The sequence below is a fragment of the Pelophylax lessonae genome, assembly GCF_965119305.1.
Source record: "Pelophylax lessonae genome assembly, chromosome: 4".
In the NCBI taxonomy this organism is placed as follows: domain Eukaryota; kingdom Metazoa; phylum Chordata; class Amphibia; order Anura; family Ranidae; genus Pelophylax; species Pelophylax lessonae.
In genome coordinates this window covers 60,122,806-60,142,334 of record NC_138771.1, presented here as the reverse complement: position 1 = coordinate 60,142,334, position 19,529 = coordinate 60,122,806, and the positions used below count along the sequence as shown (strand labels likewise).

General features: G+C 43.6%; 1 protein-coding gene across 1 annotated transcript in view; it reads left to right on the top strand.

Annotated features, from left to right (window-relative positions):
* FES (FES proto-oncogene, tyrosine kinase) overlaps positions 1 to 19,529 on the top strand; it is a 344,941-nt gene that overhangs the window by 297,768 nt on the left and 27,644 nt on the right. The window contains exon 18 of the mRNA XM_082253226.1: positions 16,678 to 16,835. Coding sequence (XP_082109352.1) covers positions 16,678 to 16,835 — 158 coding nt within the window. The remainder of the gene's footprint in view (positions 1 to 16,677; positions 16,836 to 19,529) is intronic.

Sequence of the window (19,529 nt, the reverse complement as noted above, 5' to 3'; positions counted from 1 at the left end):
TCTAATCCCCCCTCAGTGCTCTTATCCCCCCCTCGGTGCTCTTATTCCCCCCCACCCTCAGTGCTCTTATCCCCGCCTCAGTGCTCTTATCCCCCCCCCTCAGTGCTCTTAACCCCCCCACCCAGTGCATTGGACTGCCCCCTGTTCTTTAGCCCTCCCCCGGTGCTCTTCAGCTCCCCACTGTGCTTTTCATCTCCCTCCCCCCTATGCTCCCTGTCCCCCCCAGTGCTCTCCACCCCCTGCGCCTTCCAACCCCCCTGCAATGCTTTCCAAACCCCCTCTTAATACTCTCCAGTCCCCCACCCCCACCCCACCGTGCCCTTCAGCTCCTCCAGTGCTCTCTGCTTCGCCTGTGCTCTCCGGCCCCCCTAGTGCTCTTCTATCTTCTATCATGTCCTCAGTCTCTGAGCATCTCCTGTATCATGTCTGTAGTCTCTGACCGTCTCCTGAACCATGTCTGAAGTCTCTGACCATCTTCTGTAACATGTCCTCAGTCTCTGGCCATCTTCTGTTTAATGTCCTCAGTCTCTGACCATCTCCTGTATCATGTCCTCAGTCTCTGACCATCTCCTGTATCATGTCTGCAGTCTCTGACCATCTCCTGTATCATGCCCTCAGTCTCTGACCCTCTCCTGTTTAATGTCTGCAGTCTCTGACCATCTCTTGTATCATGTCTGCAGTCTCTGACCACCTCTTGTATCATATCTGTAGTCTCTGACCATCTCCTGTACCATGTCTGCAGTCTCTGACCATCTCCTGAACCATGTCCTCAGTCTCTGGCCATCTTCTGTTTAATGTCCTCAGTCTCTGACCATCTCCTGTTTAATGTCTGCAGTCTCTGACCATCTCTTGTATCATGTCTGCAGTCTCTGGCCACCTCTTGTATCATGTCTGCAGTCTCTGGCCACCTCTTGTATCATGTCTGTAGTCTCTGACCATCTCCTGTACCATGTCTGCAGTCTCTGACCGTCTCCTGTACTATGTCTGCAGTCTCTGACCGTCTCTTGTATCATGTCCTCAGTCTCTGACCATCTCTTGTATCATGTCTGCAGTCTCTGACCACCTCTTGTATCATGTCTGTAGTCTCTGACCATCTCCTGTACCATGTCATGCAGTCTCTGACCGTCTCCTGTCTTATGTCTGCAGTCTCTGACCGTCTCTTGTATCATGTCCGCAGTCTCTGACCATCTCCTGTACCATGTCTGCAGTCTCTGACCATCTCCTGTACTATGTCTGCAGTCTCTGACCATCTCCTGTACTATGTCTGCAGTCTCTTACCATCTCCTGTACCATGTCTGCAGTCTCTGACCATCTCCTGTACCATGTCTGCAGTCTCTGACCATCTCCTGTACCATGTCTGCAGTCTCTGACCATCTCCTGTACTATGTCTGCAGTCTCTGGCCATCTCCTTTAGCAAGTCTCCAATCTCATACTCAAACTTAAACACATTGCTAATAGTATTAGCTATCTATTTATGCTGAAGGTAGGACTATGCAGGGGAGGGAGGCAGAGAGTGCAAAAGGGGGAACTGTGATTAGAGAGACGGAGGGCAGACTGCAAGGGGCACTGTGATGGGGGGGGGGGGGGGCTGTGAAATGTGTGCAATAAATATTCTTGAAAACATTACAAATTTTTGTGGGTGTTTTTACATTTTAAAGTTGGGGGGTGCCAGATATAGGATCCGCCCGGGTGCCAAATGCTCTAGGTACGCCACTGACTGGATGTGCTGTAATACATTTTCTTTCTAAAAAACCCCAGTGAGTCGGCGCACAATAGAAGAGATCTCAGAAGAAACTCAGACCGAGTCAACCAATCGCAGCAAGACCTCCCAAACTAAAATAAGAAAGGGGTCTCACCATAAATATGTACCAAAGTTTAAGAATGACCAAATAAATAATCTATAAGCAGCTAAAAAATCAACTGATTGAAGCAAACAACATATAAAATCCAACTCTTGTAGGCTGATCCGATTCCTTGAAAAAATTCTTAAAAAATCCTTAAAAAAATTCCTATATTCGCCTAGGATATATGAAGATAGGAAAATATATCCAACTTGTAAACAACTCCCAATCTATATTAAAAGACGTGTATGATGCGAATCCTAAAATTGATCCAATTCCTTAACACTAATCATAAATAAGTAATCTAAATATCTGTTCCCAGTGGAATTATGGCTTCTTTTCCTAAAACAATATGAGATGAAAACAGGCTAAATAGTCGCAACAGCCGACTGGATCGCAATACTAGTTCGTAATTCACAAATATAGCCAATATTCTCACAAATGAATCAGTGATGATGCATGTGTACCCAAAGATCGTAAAGCTGTTGCAACTATTTAGCCTGTTTTCATCTCATATTGTTTTAGGAAAAGAAGCTATAATTCCACTGGGAACAGATATTTAGATTACTTATTTATGATTAGTGTTAAGGAATTGGATCAATTTTAGGATTCGCATCATACGCGTCTTTTAATATAGATTGGGAGTTGTTTACAAGTTGGATATATTTTCCTATCTTCATATATCCTAGGCGGATATAGGAATTTTTTTAAGGATTTTTTAAGAATTTTTTTAAGGAATCGGATCAGCCTACAAGAGTTGGATTTTATATGTTGTTTGCTTCAATCAGTTGACTTTTTAGCTGCTTATAGATTATTTATTTGGTCATTCTTAAACATTGGTACATATTTATGGTGAGACCCCTTTCTTATTTTAGTTTGGGAGGTCTCACTGCGATTGGTTGGCTCGGTCTAAGTTTCTTCTGAGATCTCTTCTATTGTTCTCTAGTGAGAAATACTAGAGTTGGCTGCATGTAGAATCGGATTGAATCCGAATCTCAGAGTTATATATTTGTCACCAGCTGCAAAAAAACACATTAGAGGAATCCTCCTACTCGGATACACACGTGACAGCGAATATATATCACCCTATACTTTTTTAATACATTTACTTTAAAGCAGTCCTAAACACTAAGATATACTCTGAATGTCTTTCAAACATTATTATTGCTTCTGAAAGCATTAAAATCTCTTATTGGGCATCTGCAGGTTTCTTTGGGCTCTAGAGCTGGTAGAGCAGGGGTGGTATCAGTTTGTAGGCAGAGCTATTGATTGGCTGCGAAAAGATATCCAATTATTGGCTGCAGCTGCACACAGATCCCACCCTCCTGCACCAGATTGTTGAGCTGCCCAAAGAAAGTATTACAGTTGTCTTCATCAATCTGGGTTAGACAGCATCAGAGGGAATTTAAAATAGATTTAGTGCATATTAGGGCTCTGGTAAACTTTAAACTACACTCCAAAGCTCATTGAGCACAGCCACGTTTCCCATGCAAACATGTATGTGCAAGTACTGGATGTTGAGTAAGTGAACATGAAGGGAGATTGAACATTAAAATCTCTGGCAGTTTGCCTTTACTAATCACTAGTGGCCCAAAGTCTGACACCTGACGATCATACTTATGGTATATGAGATTGTTGGACATCCCTTTTAAAAACTATGGGCAAGAAAGTAGACTTTCACCCTCTGAATGCACTTGGCATCGTTATTTTTTTCTCTGGTTTGTTCTCCTTTTTTCATTTTTTTTTTGTACACCCTGTCTTGCGGCTGCCATTCTTGTCTAGGTGAGAATGACGTCTCTAAGACTTTGAAATGTGTTCACCACATATACCGGGATGCTTCGCTTTCCATTCACAGGCCTGTGGAAGAGGTGCTGCAAATCACAGCAGGACAATGCTTGCTGGATCTGTTGGGTTGGGCAGGTGAGTGTTCCCACGTATAACATGTAAGAGGAGGGAAAAAAAATGATGGGACAATGGTCAGACATGGGGTGGTATGGAGAGGAGTACAGGGGGTCAGACATGGGGTGGTATGGAGAGGAGTACAGGGGGTCAGTCATGGGGTGGTATGGAGAGGAGAGGAGTACAGGGGGTCAGACATGGGGTGGTATGGAGAGGAGTACAGGGGGTCAGACATGGGGTGGTATGGAGAGGAGTACAGGGAGTCAGTCATGGGGTGGTATGGAGAGGAGTACAGGGGGTCAGACATGGGGTGGTATGGAGAGGAGTACAGGGGGTCAGACATGGGTTGGTATGGAGAGGGGTACAGGGGGTCAGACATGGGGTGGTATGGAGAGGAGAGGAGTACAGGGGGTCAGTCATGGGGTGGTATGGAGAGGAGAGGAGTACAGGGGGTCAGACATGGGGTGGTATGAAGAGGAGTACAGGGGGTCAGACATGGGGTGGTATGGAGAGGAGTACAGGGGGTCAGTCATGGGGTGGTATGGAGAGGAGAGGAGTACAGGGGGTCAGACATGGGGTGGTATGGAGAGGAGTACAGGGGGTCAGACATGGGTTGGTATGGAGAGGAGTACAGAGGGTCAGACATGGGGTGGTATGGAGAGGAGAGGAGTACAGGGGGTCAGTCATGGGGTGGTATGGAGAGGAGAGGAGTACAGGGGGTCAGACATGGGGTGGTATGAAGAGGAGTACAGGGGGTCAGACATGGGGTGGTATGGAGAGGAGTACAGGAGGTCAGTCATGGGGTGGTATGGAGAGCAGAGAAGTACAGGGGGTCAGACATGGGGTGATATGGAGAGGAGTACAGGGGGGCAGATACCCCATGTCTGACCCCCTGTACTCCTCTCCATACCACCCCATGTCTGACCCCCTGTACTCCTCTCCATACCACCCCATGTCTGACCCCCTGTACTCCTCTCCATACCACCCCATGTCTGACCCCCTGTACTCCTCTCCATACCACCCCATGTCTGACTCCCTGTACTCCTCTCCTCTCCATACCACCCCATGACTGACCTCCTGTACTCCTCTCCATACCACCACATGACTGACCCCCTTTACTTCTCTCTTCTCCATACCACCCAATTTCTCACCCCCTGTACTCCTCTCCATACCACCCCTTGACTGACCCTTGACTGAGGGGGCCATTGGGTGGAGCTTGGGCGGTACTTACTTTTAAATATGGGAGGAGCTTGGGCGGGGCTTACTTTAAAATGTGGGAGGGGGTTATCAAATTTATCTTCGGGCTGAAGCCCCTGGTCTTTTTCCCACCTAGCAACGCCCCTGGTTTTGGTAATAAGAATAAAGGAGAATGGGAGCATTCTAAACGTACCTTTACTATTTCCAAGCGTATTGCTAGACGCTATCCGTTTGAGGAATCCATCATTAAGAAATGGACGGTACCACAAGTGGTGGATCCACCTATTTCCAGGCTGAATAAAGCCATGGTTATCCCAGTGGAGGACACTTTGTCCTTTAAGGATCCGGTGGATCGAAAGATGGAAGCAGAGTCCCGCACTATCTTCTCTCTGATAGGGTCAGCATTTAGACCAGTAATTGTTATTGGTCTAGTTTCCCAGACACTTACGGAATGGGGGAGATTGGTACGCCAAGACCTTAGGGGAAAAGATATTCCCCAGGAAACATCTGATTTGATGGAACAGATTATACAAGGGCTACAGTTTATCTGTGACGCAGCCTTGGACACTACTCCCCTATTAGGGCATGCATCTATGTCAGCGGTAATCCTCAGACGTGTGCTGTGGTTAAAATGCTGGTCAGCTGACCTAGGTTCCAAAAAGACCTTAACGAATCTCCCCTTTCAGGGGAATCGTCTATTTGGGGCCACCCTAGATGAAATCATTAAGGATGCCACTGGGGGCAAGAGCACTTTTTTGCCACAGGCTGCTAAAGCTAAGGGACATCGCAACAAGCGAGGACCTTTCTTTACCGCCCATAAAGGGTTCGCACGCCCGGCTGGAACAAGCGGGAAAGGCAAGACTCCTCCAGGAGGGTTCAAGAAAGGCTGGTCGGACAAACAGAGGACCAACTCAGCCAAACCCGAAGCAAAGGAGTACACAGCCTGAAGGTGCGCCCCCACCCGGTTTGAGGGTGGGGGGACGTTTTCACCGGTATTCAGGACATTAGATCGAGCATCAACTACTACTACCGGTGCGATTCTTCCCTTCCAACATTTAAGTACTACAGGGAGCGGTAGTCACCGTTCCCTGAATAGATCTTTTCCTTTACCTTTTCCTAAGATTAGTCTCTATTCCCCACAGGAATCGGATCTGGTTGACCAGACAGGCCAAGAAACCTCTAGCGGGTGACTTCGGTCCCTGAGGTTCAACCAGAAAAGATCACCCTTCCTGATAGCAATCAGGTATCTGATAAATGTGTGGGAACAGAAAACGACCAGACTTTCTCGGATGGTCGGGGCCAGATAGCTCTAGGGACGCCTGGTTCAGATCCAGTCAGCACCAGTGGTCCTAGAAATTCTAGGCTGGCCTCGTCAAGCCGGCCTGGCCGACTTGGACAGGCTAGTCGCAGACGTTCCGTGGGAACTTCGTCTCAGGGAGTGTCTGTGGTCTCAAGGACCAATTTACCATCGTGCTTTACAGTCGCTGGTTTTAATGGCCTGGCCATTGAGACCCAAGTACTGAAGGACAGAGGTTTGTCAGCTTCAGTCATTCCTACCCTTATTAAAGCAAGGAAAGCGACTTCCAGCAAGGTCTATTATCACACATGGAAGACTTATATTGCGTGGTGCGAATCTTTAGGATTTCCTCCACGTACCTATTCGGTGACTCGAATATTGGCTTTTTTGCAACAAGGGGTTGAGCAGAAGCTAGCCTTGAGCACCATCAAGGGTCAAGTTTCAGCATTAGCAATCTTCTTTCAGAAACCTTTAGCTACCAAGTCCTTGGTGCGGAATTTCATCCAGGGGGTGCGGCACCTGGCTCCACCAGTCCGTGCGCCCTTACCGCCCTGGGATCTTAATTTAGTTTTGTCGGTTCTACAGAAACCTCCCTTTGAAAACATCAGGGAGATTCCCTTGCTTACTTTATCCCAGAAGGTGGCCTTCTTGGTGGCTATCACTTCTGCTCGCAGGGTGTCAGAACTGGCTGCATTATCATGCCAGTCCCCATACCTAGTGATTCATAGGGATAAGGTAGTACTTCATCCTAAGCCATCCTTTCTGCCTAAGGTGGTTTCAGATTTTCATCTGAATGAAGATATTGTACTACCTTCCTTGTGTCCTCAGCCCAAGCATCATCGGGAACATGCGTTGCATTCCTTGGATGTGGTTCGGGCAATCAGAGTATACCTGAAAGCTACGGAATCATTCCGTAAGACGGATTCACTTTTTGTGATCACGGATGGCCCCAGAAAGGGTTTGCCTGCATCTGCCGCGACCATTGCCAAATGGATTAGACAGACGGTGGTACAGGCTTATTCTATTAAGGGTCAGAGTCCTCCGTTCCCTGTTAGGGCGCACTCCACTCGAGCGCTCAGTACTTCCTGGGCCTTTCGCCATCAGGCGTCAGTGGTCCAGGTATGTAAGGCGGCCACCTGGTCGTCGGTACATACCTTTACAAAATTCTATAAAATTGATGTGATGGCATCGGCGGATGCCTCATTTGGCCGCAAGGTTTTGCAGGCCGCAATTTGAGGAGACCGGTGGTCTACCTCGAGAGTTTTTTTCTGTTTGAAAAATTTCTTTTTTGTTGAGTCTCATCATTAAGGATGAGCATTGTAAACTTCTAGTTGGCACCGGTTGGGCCTTCTAGATTGGGATTTGATTTCCATTTTCCCACCCCTCATTTGTGATACTGCTCTGGGACGTCCCGAAGGTGCTGTATCACCGAGGACTACGTCTGTCAATGAGCGATTGAGAAAAATGGATTTTTGTAAAATCTTACCGTAAAATCCTTTTCTCTTAGCTCATTGACAGACGTAGTCCCCGCCCCTCTGTTTTTGAGTTGGGTTGGGTTAAAATCTCTAAAGACTGCTTTTTGACATAACTGATTTGCTGAGGCAGAGAGAGAGAGGATATACCCTCTGGGACTGCCCCTAGGGTGTGGCCAGAGCATTTTAATTTCCTGTCTAGTCCTGCTCCTGTGGAGGCAACATAACCCGAAGGTGCTGTATCACCGAGGACTACGTCTGTCAATGAGCTAAGAGAAAAGGATTTTACGGTAAGATTTTACAAAAATCCATTTTTGGTGTCAGTGGTTACTTATCTGATTGGTGGAAATTGCTACTTGCTAAAAGAACCCCTTTCAACCTCTGGAGGAACCCTGGGATTCAACAGAACCTTGGTTTAGAAAGTCTGCAGGAGACTTTAATCACATAAAATGATCCATCACCTGCCACAAGATGAACCTTCCTTATGCCTGTCCAAAAGTGGAGTAAATGGCTGTCCTTTGCCATAATTATCTCATAGAAGGTCATTTGAGGATACTCACCTATGGTTCTTAGCCTCGCTTTTTGTAACGTGAACCCAGAGCAAAAGGCTATGAGCATTTGAGTATTTGCATATTTTAGTGAATGAGCATTAAAACAAGCTCTCAGGCCTCTGTAGTTGCAGACACTGTGGAGCAATATATCCTCAAAGTTCACAGGTGACACCCTGAAGTCATGAATGTTGTTCTTCCAGCAGCGAAGCTCACCCTACTCGACTCTGCAAGACCGCTTGCTCTGTGATGACATTAGAGATTAGAAGGCAGGACAGGGAGCTGCTGAGAAAATTACCTGAGCAATTTCAGTGCTTCAGCTGTGAAATTTTAGGATTACTTATGCCACAGTGCCTGTAGCTACATACTGTACAGTAGGTTAGTGGGGCTTGTTGTAATTAAAGTTAGTTTACTACTTTATACTGTATGTAAATATGAAAATATCCATAGCCTGGCCAGACTTTAATGAGGATCTACAGTCTCATAAGTAAAATTGTAATAAAAACATCATGGTGATGGGTATGAGTAGCATCATCTACTTTGGATATTGCTGTAAATGTCCATATAGCATTTACTACCAAAATGAGTAGCTGCTTAAGTGCTCCCTGAATTACGGCTTCATCCATGGAAGATGTGGGCAGCTGAAGTGGGGCTGTTTTCATTTCCAGGTTTTTGTGCAGCTGGGTACCCAGCATGTACCCCCTGGCCTTGCGCTTGCGCAGTAATGTCACTGTGAGCAGCACTTCCTTGTTAGGTTGCTATAGCAATGGCAGCATCAGCGAAAGTTTCCATCCTGTTATAATGGCAACCTGATAATGATGGTGCCTAACGCCTTCCGATCTAATAATTTCTAGTCAGGAAATAACTTGATAATAGAAGCTTAGGATGCCCAAAGACTCTTGGAATCGATGAAATAGATATCCCTGGAGACAACAGGACAGGCTAATTATCATCCCAGGAGTCAACGGAACAGGCCGAATATGTAAGTCGCCTACACGGCTGCGACCGGGGAAAAAAAATAAAGGAGAGGTACTTTTTGAGAGAATCCAAAAGTTTAAATATACAATGAAATACGCAGTGAGTGGGGATTAAAATAAGAATCAGTTTGAAAAATGAGTGAAACTCCGCTTTAAAGTCGCACAGACTGTCAAATTTTGTTTCAGATTAAAAAATGTTACCGACAACTTTACCATTTGAGTGGGTTAAGTGAGTGAACATAAACGGAATGAATTGCTTTAGCAGGCACTTAAGCCTCGTATACACTACTAGTTTTTTTTTCAACCCGCCGGGTTGCTGGGACAACTCAGGTCAGAGCCGCTATACTAACAATCTGATGTTAGTACAGCGATCTCCCCTTCTGTGCTATTGTGTTCTGACAGGAGGATGCCCCCCCTTCCCTCGCCAGAACACTTTGGTCAGCGATAGGGAGCCAGTCAGCAGACCCTTTTTTGGGTCACGACCCTTCTGTCAGACTGGCTGAAGTATAATGCCTAGTGCACACAGGCCGAATGTCGGCTGGTTTCTATTAAATCGGCTGATGCCTCCTGACATTCAACCCATGTGTACTAGACTTTACACTACATTTTGTACATGTATTGGTACATTTTTCTGATCTGAGAGATCAAATGACAAAATGTCACCATGTGTGTCCAGAGATAGATAGATAGATAGATAGATAGATAGATAGATAGATAGATAGATAGATAGATAGATAGATAGATAGATAGATAGATAGATAGATAGATAGATAGATAGATAGATAGATAGATAGATAGATAGATAGATAGATAGATAGATAGATAGATAGATAGATAGATAGATAGATAGATAGATAGATAGATAGATAGATAGATAGATAGATTGATTTTGATAGAGATGCTTAAAAGGTGAAGTAATCAAAATTAGCCTCATCCTGGAGGAACCCAAAATACACTTCAACAATCTGTTTTCCTTGGCCTCACCTAAACTAATAACAACTAAACCATAAGCCTAGAGCAACATGACATCATTTAGAGACCTACCCTCCCTGGTGAGGTGGGCTGACAAATTATAAATTTCCCACAAGTTCTTCACCTGACTTAACCCTTCTTTAAGCCCAATGCATCTTTTCAATTGGATAACCATTGCTATTGTTTTTGTAAATTCCTTAAAGTATTCATAAAGGTTATAATGCCAAAATGTAAGATGGGTTTAAGTTAAAGATCTCTGAGGATTACTAGGTGACATTGGTAAAATACTTATTTTCTTAAAATTGTTGTTGATTCCAGTCTGCGACCTTTATGGTCTGGGAAGTCTCTTTTGTCTTTAGAACAGTTAAATTTTTTTTGTGATTTGGTTTCTGCAAGGTGATCAGAATATTCCTTAGACATTGTGGACCTGTCAGCTCTAACATGTTTGGTTATTCTTCTTTGATCTCTATCTTTAACAAGGTGCCACAGAACCTTTCACTGGATGTTTTTTCTGTTTCACCCTATTCTTGGGAAACTCAGATGGCAGGCTGTAAAAATCCCAGGAGATGGCCACTGAGTAGGTAGGGTAGGTAGTAGTATGCAAGGGTAGCCATAGAGGGGCAGAGCACTCCTAAATAGTCTTGGGAAATTAGCTGTCCACTGGGAATTTTGGTCTTTAATTCTGTAACTAGTTCATGTATAACAGAACGCAAAACTTTTTTTTAGTTTGGATGGAGTGGAGAGGGATTTGAATATCTGAAAGGTTTATATTGCTGTCTGTGCTTCTGTTGGGGAGATTCAACCTCTCTATATGTCATGTTTACCATGAACATTGAAAGTTAAATATAAATCCCAAATTTTGGGTTGCCCCCAAAAAAGTAACAGAGGTGAAATCTTCTATTAGAGTTGCTAATTCTGGTGACAGCGAGGGGCAAGGAATTCCCTTAATATGCTGAAATTTACTCTCACTTTCTGTTTTTGCTACAGGACAGCAAGGGAGGGGAAATCTCCCCACTGGGACACAGATGGAAAAAAAAAAAAAAAGCTGATGAGAGTTATAACCCTCCCATATTCTATCCAAAATGAAAATAAAAAGTTAAAGCGGAGTTCCGGGCACAGAAATATTTTTTTGCTGAACATACCCCCGGGACAGTCAGGGCTAGCACATTCCACAATGGCTAGCCTCTGATCTGTCCCGGTTCGCACTTACCTTTTAGAAGAAATACTTACTTAGAAAATTTCTTCCACAGCGTTTCCATCTCTGTTGTGGGCAGCTGAAGCCGGCGCGGTCCTCTTCTCTGTCTTCTTCCGCGTCTTCGTGTCCCAGAATGCACTGCACCAGCCCCTCTCGTCACTTCCGGTGCGGCGCTGCATTCCTAAACAGCTTCTGGGCATGCCCAGAAGCTGTTTAGCAGGGGAATGCGGCGTCGCCCGGAAATGACGAGCGGGGCCGGTGCCGTCGCATTGATTCCTGGGAGCTATGACGTTTAGCTCCCAGGAATCATCGCGAGGCAGGAAGTGACGGGGTGAGCCTCGGCGCTGGAGGAGGAAGCAGTCATAGGTGAGTATTTACGATCTTCAATAAAAAGGTGAGTAAACAAAAAAAAAAAAATAACTATCCAATTCCTTTTCAGGTGAGCTCTACCTAGCGGAGGGGCACAAAAAAGAAATCGTTTTTGTGCCCGGAACTCCGCTTTAAGTGTTAAAATTTGTTTTTAAAAAATCCTCACAAGGCATAGTACTTACATTTACTGAGAAATGTAATTTGCGTTAGTGCCAGCTGTACTAGTTGAAATCTGAAATCCTCTGTCGCCACCCCCATACCTGTAATCTTCTGATGCTGGAGGGGTAATTGGAGCACTGGACCTTTCAGAAGCCAGAGTGCTGACTATGCCTGCCATTTCCACCTCCCTCTTGGATACAAAGAAGCTTTACTATATTTTCCTTGAATGAAAAGTGGTCCTTGAATGGAGGATGGACAGATGAATGAAAAGTCATCCTCCCCCATTCATAGAGAGCTTTTCATTAATGAAAACTATAGTACAGGTTCTTAGAATGGAGGAGGGGCAGAAAGAGCAAGCATTGTTAGCACTCTTGATGAGTGCCTGTGACAGCTCCAGTGCTCGTATTAACCCCGCAGCACCAGCAGAAGGGCATGGGAGGAGCAGAGAATTTCAACTAGAACAGCAGGCATCGGCACAAGGGACACATTTCAGTAAAATGCAAGTACTTTTCCTTGTGCTGATTTTTTAGTTTTTTTTTTTTTTTTTACATAAACCTAGACCTTATATAAATCAATGCACAGTTCACATCTATATGGTGAATAGGAATCATTTGGGTTGTTTGGCCTTTCTGTACTTTTTTGGGTCAGGCAAACAAAAAACAATGGTCCTTCCTTTCCCAGAACGTATAGTTTAACCAGTTCTGGACCGGAAGGATTTTCCCCCTTAATGACCAGGCCATTAATGACCAGGCCAATGACCGGGTGCCGCCAGCCCTGAGCATTGGCATCCCCTCTGCCTATTGGGGGGCGGGAGCGCACCACGCGTGCGTTCAACGTACGACTACGTCGGTTCGCGCAGCTGAGTCAGCCTGCCGCAGTAAAACTGCGGCGGGCGGACGGCAAGTGATTACCATTCTTTTCAGTGACATATGTATTAGATATAGAATATGGGAATTTGGGACTTTTTAGCTGATTAAACCAGACAAACCATAATAAAGCAACTGAAGAAAAGTAAACAATAGAAAAATCAAATATAGATAAAACATATATAAATTAATTTATTACAAAGTATTAAGAACATCAATTAGAAAATCAATTTGCATATTACTAGGCTTTAGTGACCGGTTTTGCCTTTGCGACAAAATATCAGAAGTACAATGTTATATTATACAAAAACAGATTTACTAAACTCTTATACATAATCATATTTGAATGTCAATGCAGCCCTTGATACTCCAGTAAAAGGATTATCTATAACTGCAGTACAGGACACACAGCGTGGAATAAATGGTGCGGATCTAGCCCCAGGGGCCCAAGGTATACGCCAGACAGGAAGAGTCCACCACAATGGATCACCCGCAGGGGGTAGATATATGGCCGGTAAGACAAGAAATGAAACCTGTCAATACCAATTACCATATCAAAAAGGAACATATTCCAATACACTATGTAATAGAAAAGAATACTTTAAAACTTATCACTTGTGACCCACAAAAAAGTTATTTTACAAAAGCCCCAAAGTCATCCAACTTCAAGGATAGATTCATATTTGTAAATCCTAAAACAATATTCAATACCAAACCGAGTTTTTCTATAATATAACATTGTACTTATGATATTTTGTATCTGTTTATCTAGCCAAGATTTACATCTACAGTGGTGATCGAAAGTTTGGGCAGCCCAGGTAAAAATTTGTATTAATGTGCATAAAGAAGCCAAGGAAAGATGGAAAAATCTCCAAAAGGCATCAAATTACAGATTAGACATTCTTATAATATGTCAACAAAAGTTAGATTTTATTTCCATCATTGAGACTTTCAAAATTACAGAAAACAAAAAAATGGTGTCTGCAAAAGTTTGGGCACCCTGCAGAATTTATAGCCTTTGCAAGGCTGAGACCTGCCAGTGTCATGGATTGTTCTCAATCATCGTCTGGGAAGAGCAGGTGATTTCAATCTCAAAGGTTTTAAATGCCCAGACTCATCTGACCTTGCCCCAACAATCAGCACCATGGGATCTTCTAAGCAGTTGCCTAGAATACTGAAACTGAAAATGACAAAAAACAATTTTGTGGGAGTTCATGCGTCTGGATACCCAAACCGCATTGAATTCTCACATGCTTTCTTTTGGTCCCATGTGAGGTTTTGGGAGGCCCATTTGTGTGTTTTGACATCTTGGATTTGTTTGGTAACCTGCGTTATGAATGCAGCTATATTGGGGTTTGTTTGCAGCGAAGGGAATTTGTTTGATTTCTTTTTAATAATGGGGGTTGGCATTGGTGTGCTTAAGTCATGGTTTCTTAAGTCTCCTACATTGGTTTCTAGTTCAACCTGGGTGCTAATTGTCTCAGATCCTTCGTTTTCCTCTAGGAGGTCCATTAAATCTCTAAGAGCATGGAAGTCACGTACCTTAAAGTTTTTCCATTGCTCCTTTTCAATTTGTTCTTGTTTTTCCTCTTTCTATCTGAGTCATATAAGTACTTATATGTAAGTTTTCTACCGAAAAGGTTTAAATCTTTAATGAACTCAAAATGGTCTAGTTCCTGGGTAGGGCAAAAAGACAGTCCTAGTGATAGAACCTCTATTTCTGTGGAAGTAAGAATGTGAGCTGAAAGGTTAATAATATTTAGTTTCGTGGTAGTGTGCTCATTTTGGCGAAGAGGGTGTCCAGTGGACCCTTTATTTGTTTGTTGTCTGGTGTTGTTTCTTCCTGAAGTGTTTCTGTGTTGGGTAGGACTAAAAAAACGTCCTCTTCATTATGACTAACTTCTAATCCCATTTGTTGTTTGGTGTGTGTTTGTGCATGTAGTTGTGAAGTGTTTTTTTCGGACGTACTGATCCATCACCACTATCACCAAGCGTGCGATTCGGAAGTCTTAAGATTTATCTGATGTAAAAATGCGGTCCTGAAGAAGCACGCTGCGAAACGCGTAGACCCAAAGATCAGATATGAATATATAGTTGCTAAACTATTGTTGTGAACGCATTATTAATGCATCATAGCCTACACAATTTTCCCAGTCACCCTAGGGCTTATCTGGGTAAAAATTGTCCTAGGCTATGCGATTTTAAATAATCCATGTTGATTGTTACATGTTCTGTAAATCTTGATGAGGACAATCCCTGTGTTCTTTGCCCTCACTTTTTAATTTAATTTTCTGCATCTAATTAATAAAAGGATATACTTTTTAACACAAGAGTCATTCTGATTCATTCTATGATGTGCCTTAGAAAGTCCAGTCATTTGCTTCTGTGAGAATTCAATGCGGTTTGGGTATCCAGACGCATGAACTCCCACAAAATTGTTTTTTGTCTCTCAATTTTGGATGATGGCATCTGTTGGGTAGTTCAATCTCTCTAATGTCTGAAACTGAAAATGGTTGACTCTCACAAAGCTGAAGAAGGCTATAAGAAGATAGCAAAGTGTTTTCAGATGTTAATATCCTCTGTTCGGAATGTAATTAAGAAATGGTAGTCATCAGGAATAGTGGAAGTTAAAGCAAGATCTGGAAGACCAAGAAAATTATCAGACAGAACAGCTCGCAGGATTGTGAGAAAAACAATTCAAAACCCACGTTTGACTGCACAATCCCTCCAGAAAGATCTGGCAGACACTGGAGTTGTGGTACACTATTCCACTATAAAGAGATACTTGTACAAATATGGTCTTCATGGAAGAGTCATCAGAAGAAAACCTCTTCTACGTCCTCACCACAAAAATCAGCATTTGAACTTTGCAAATGAACATATAGACAAACCTGATGCATTTTGGAAACAATTTCTGTGGACCGATGAGGTTAAAATTGAACTTTTTGGCTGGAATGAGCAAAGGTATGTTTGGAGAAGAAGGGGCACAGAATTTAATGAAAAGAACCTCTGTCCAACTGTTATGCATGGATAGACCTTAAAAGAGCAGTGCGTGACAGACAGCCTAGAAATCTCAAAGAACTGGAAGACTTTTGTAAGGAAGAATGGGCAAAGATACCTCAAACAAGAATTGAAAGACTCTTGGCTGGCTACAAAAAGCATTTACAAGCTGTGATACTTTCCAAAGGGGGCAGTAAAATATATTAACTCTGCAGGGTGCCCAAACTTTTGCAGACGCCATTTTTTTGTTTTCTGTTATTTTGAAAGTGTAAATGATGGAAATAAAATCTAACTTTTGTTGACATATTCTAAGAATGTCTAATCTGTAATTTGCTGCCTTTCGGCGATTTTTCCATTTTTCCTTGGCTTCTTAATGCACATTAATACAAATTTTTACCTGGGGTGCCCAAAATTTTGGATCACCACTGTACGCTTATTCTGAAGATGCTGCCAAGGCGAAACCGGTCACTAAAGCGTAGTAAAATGCAAATTGATTTTATAATTGACGTTCTTAATACTTTGTAATAAATAAATGTACATTTTTTTATCTATATTTGCTTTATCTAGTGTTTACTTTTCTTCAGTTGGTTTAATATGGTTTGTCTGGTCTATTTTTGCACCTAAAAATTCCCTGGTTCCCATATTCTATTTTATATTTTCTATTTGGGATGTTGGTGCTTCAATTTTTTGTAACTGGTCCCATCCACGAAACATATTTTGAATATGTTTTAGACAAGTTACATGTTTGAAAGTCTCCATTTGAATTGACATGAATGTGAAAATGCAGGTCCGTGCTTTCCCTGACATGTAAAATATTTTAATATTTTATATCTGTACAACACATGTAGAAATGTTTTATTTTTTTTTTTTTTTCGTTAATGACAGAGATCTTGCTGCACGTAACTGTCTTGTGACTGAGAAAAATGTTATCAAGATAAGTGACTTTGGTATGTCAAGAGAAGAGGCAGACGGAGTGTATTCATCCACTGGGGGGATGAAGCAGATTCCAGTCAAGTGGACGGCACCAGAGGCACTTAATTATGGTACTACTACTTTGTTCCATTTTTTGTCCATGTCTTGTGTTGTTGATGGGATTTACATAACATTGCTCACATATGTAGTATAGAGATTTGAAGAGCAAATTCGCCTAAAATTGATTTAGTTTTGGATTAAATGCCATCTTACAACTATTTGGGACACCCAGCCAGTAAATCTTCAACCACCTTCCCATTCCACATCATGGTAATAGGATATTTCTTGGGTTTTGACAGTCATAAATGTTATCATCAGGGCTATTTTAATAAAGAAGCCAAAAGGTGCTGACTGTCAGTCAACAGCTCTCTGCTCTGACCCTTCCTCGCTCATTGGAGCGCTGGGCTACGGAGGGGGCGAAGTGGCTGGCTCAGGCTCTCAGGGGCTCGCTGAGCCGGGTGTCGGTCCAGGCACCTGGCGGATCCCGACTTCTATTGTCGTGATGACGCGGTGCCTGGACCGACTTCTGTGACGTCAGCAGAGAGCGGACTTCAGCCCGCTCTCTGCTGAAAACGGGTCACAGGAGTGCAAAATGATCTGCACTCCTGTGAGCCATAGGAGATGTACAGCCAAACGAGCTTTGGCTGTACATCTTCTTTAAAGTAAATCTGTAAAATAAAAATGTAAAGAACAGCAAATCTATTAAATAAGCATAGGCATGTGCAGGGGGTTTGCTGGGTGTGCCTGGGCACACCCTTATCAAGGGGGGGTGTTTTGCTTTACCCCATCTCTGCAACCATCTCTGTCACTGTTGACTTTCTAACCCTGCTGCTGTGTTCCTCTAGGGCCTTGCACACAGCACGTAAAGCTTGCAGCCAGTGGGGACACTCAGATGTGCAGTATATCCCCAGGCTGAGGAGGTGGTGGGCTGGGCAGGGGGGTGGCTGTACTCTTCCTCCTAAACACTCACCCTATGTTCACACTTCCCCGTTTTGTGTGGGCTGCGTTTTCTCGGGCACAAGATGAATTGGCACAGCAGATGAATTGGCTGCTGTGCCTGCTTTTCCTGCAAAAAAAAAAAAAAAAAAAAGGGCCATGAAACCTTTTTAAAAACGCATCCGCATGGAAATCTCATAGTCTTTTTGGCTATGCGATTTCACTGCGGTTCCTGCACCAGCAAACACACTGCATGCTGAGATGCATGGGGGTGCCATTTAAAATGAATGGCAGCCCCGCGTGTCTCTTAAGAGCAGCGATTCCCTCACCCGCAGCCACACACATAGGTGTGAACCTAGCCTTACATATGGCTGCTCTGGCTGTTCAAGCTGCTGAAAATGGGAAGGAGGCAGAGCAGAGATGGCAGCCTGATAGTCCTCTACTTTACTTCCAGTAATGTGGTAAATGGCTGAACGGGGAGGTCTACCTTTTATCACTGCAGGAATTCTCTCTATGCTCCATCTGTGTTGCTTCAAGCCTTACATGGCACATAAATAACTGGAGAACTTCTCCTGTCCCCCACTACATACTGCCCATTGACTGGCTGTCCTCAACACATTTTTTATATATAAAAAAAATAAGTGTTTGTATACATTGATAAGTTTCAATTAAAAAATGTTTTAATACATTTTAAAATGCTTGTTTATATATATATAATGTGTGTGTGTGTGTGTGTATATATATATATATATATACACAGTGGGTACGGAAAGTATTCAGACCCCCTTACATTTTTCACTCTTTGTTATATTGCAGCCATTTGCTAAAATAATTTAAGTTCATTCTTCTTCCTCATGAATGTACACATAGCACCCCATACTGACAGAAAAACACAGAATTGTTGACATTGTTGCATATTTATTAAAAAAGAAAAACTGAAATATCACATGGTCCTAAGTATTCAGACCCTTTGCTCAGTATTTAGTAGAAGCCCCCCTTTTGATCTAATACAGCCAGGAGTCTTTTTGGGAAAGATGCAACAAGTCTTTCACACCTGGATTTGGGGATCCTCTGCCATTCCTCCTTGCAGATCCTCTCCAGTTCTGTCAGGTTGGATGGTAAACGTTGGTGGACAGCCATTTTTAGGTCTCTCCAGAGATGCTCAATTGGGTTTAAGTCAGGGCTCTGGCTGGGCCATTCAAGAACAGTCACGGAGTTGTTGTGAAGCCACTCCTTCGTTATTTTAGCTGTGTGCTTAGGGTCATTGTCTTGTTGGAAGGTAAATCTTCGGCCCAGTCTGAGGTCCAGAGCACTCTGGAGAAGGTTTTTTTGTCCAGGATATCCCTGTACTTGGCCGCATTCATCTTTCCCTCGATTGCAACCAGTCGTCCTGTCCCTGCAGCTGAAAAACACCCCCACAGCATGATGCTGCCACCACCATGCTTCACTGTTGGGACTGTATTGGACAGGTGATGAGCAGTGCCTGGTTTTCTCCACACATACCGCTTAGAATTAAGGCCAAAAAGTTCTATTTTGGTCTCATCAGACCAGAGAATCTTATTTCTCACCATCTTGGAGTCCTTCAGGTGTTTTTTAGCAAACTCCATGCGGGCTTTCATGTGTCTTACACTGAGGAGAGGCTTCCGTCGGGCCACTCTGCCATAAAGCCCCGACTGGTGGAGGGCTGCAGTAAAGGTTGACTTTCTACAGTGATCTTTGGGTTCTTCTTTACCTCTCTCACCAAGGCTCTTCTCCCCCGATAGCTCAGTTTGGCCGGACGGCCAGCTCTAGGAAGGGTTCTGGTCGTCCCAAACGTCTTCCATTTGAGG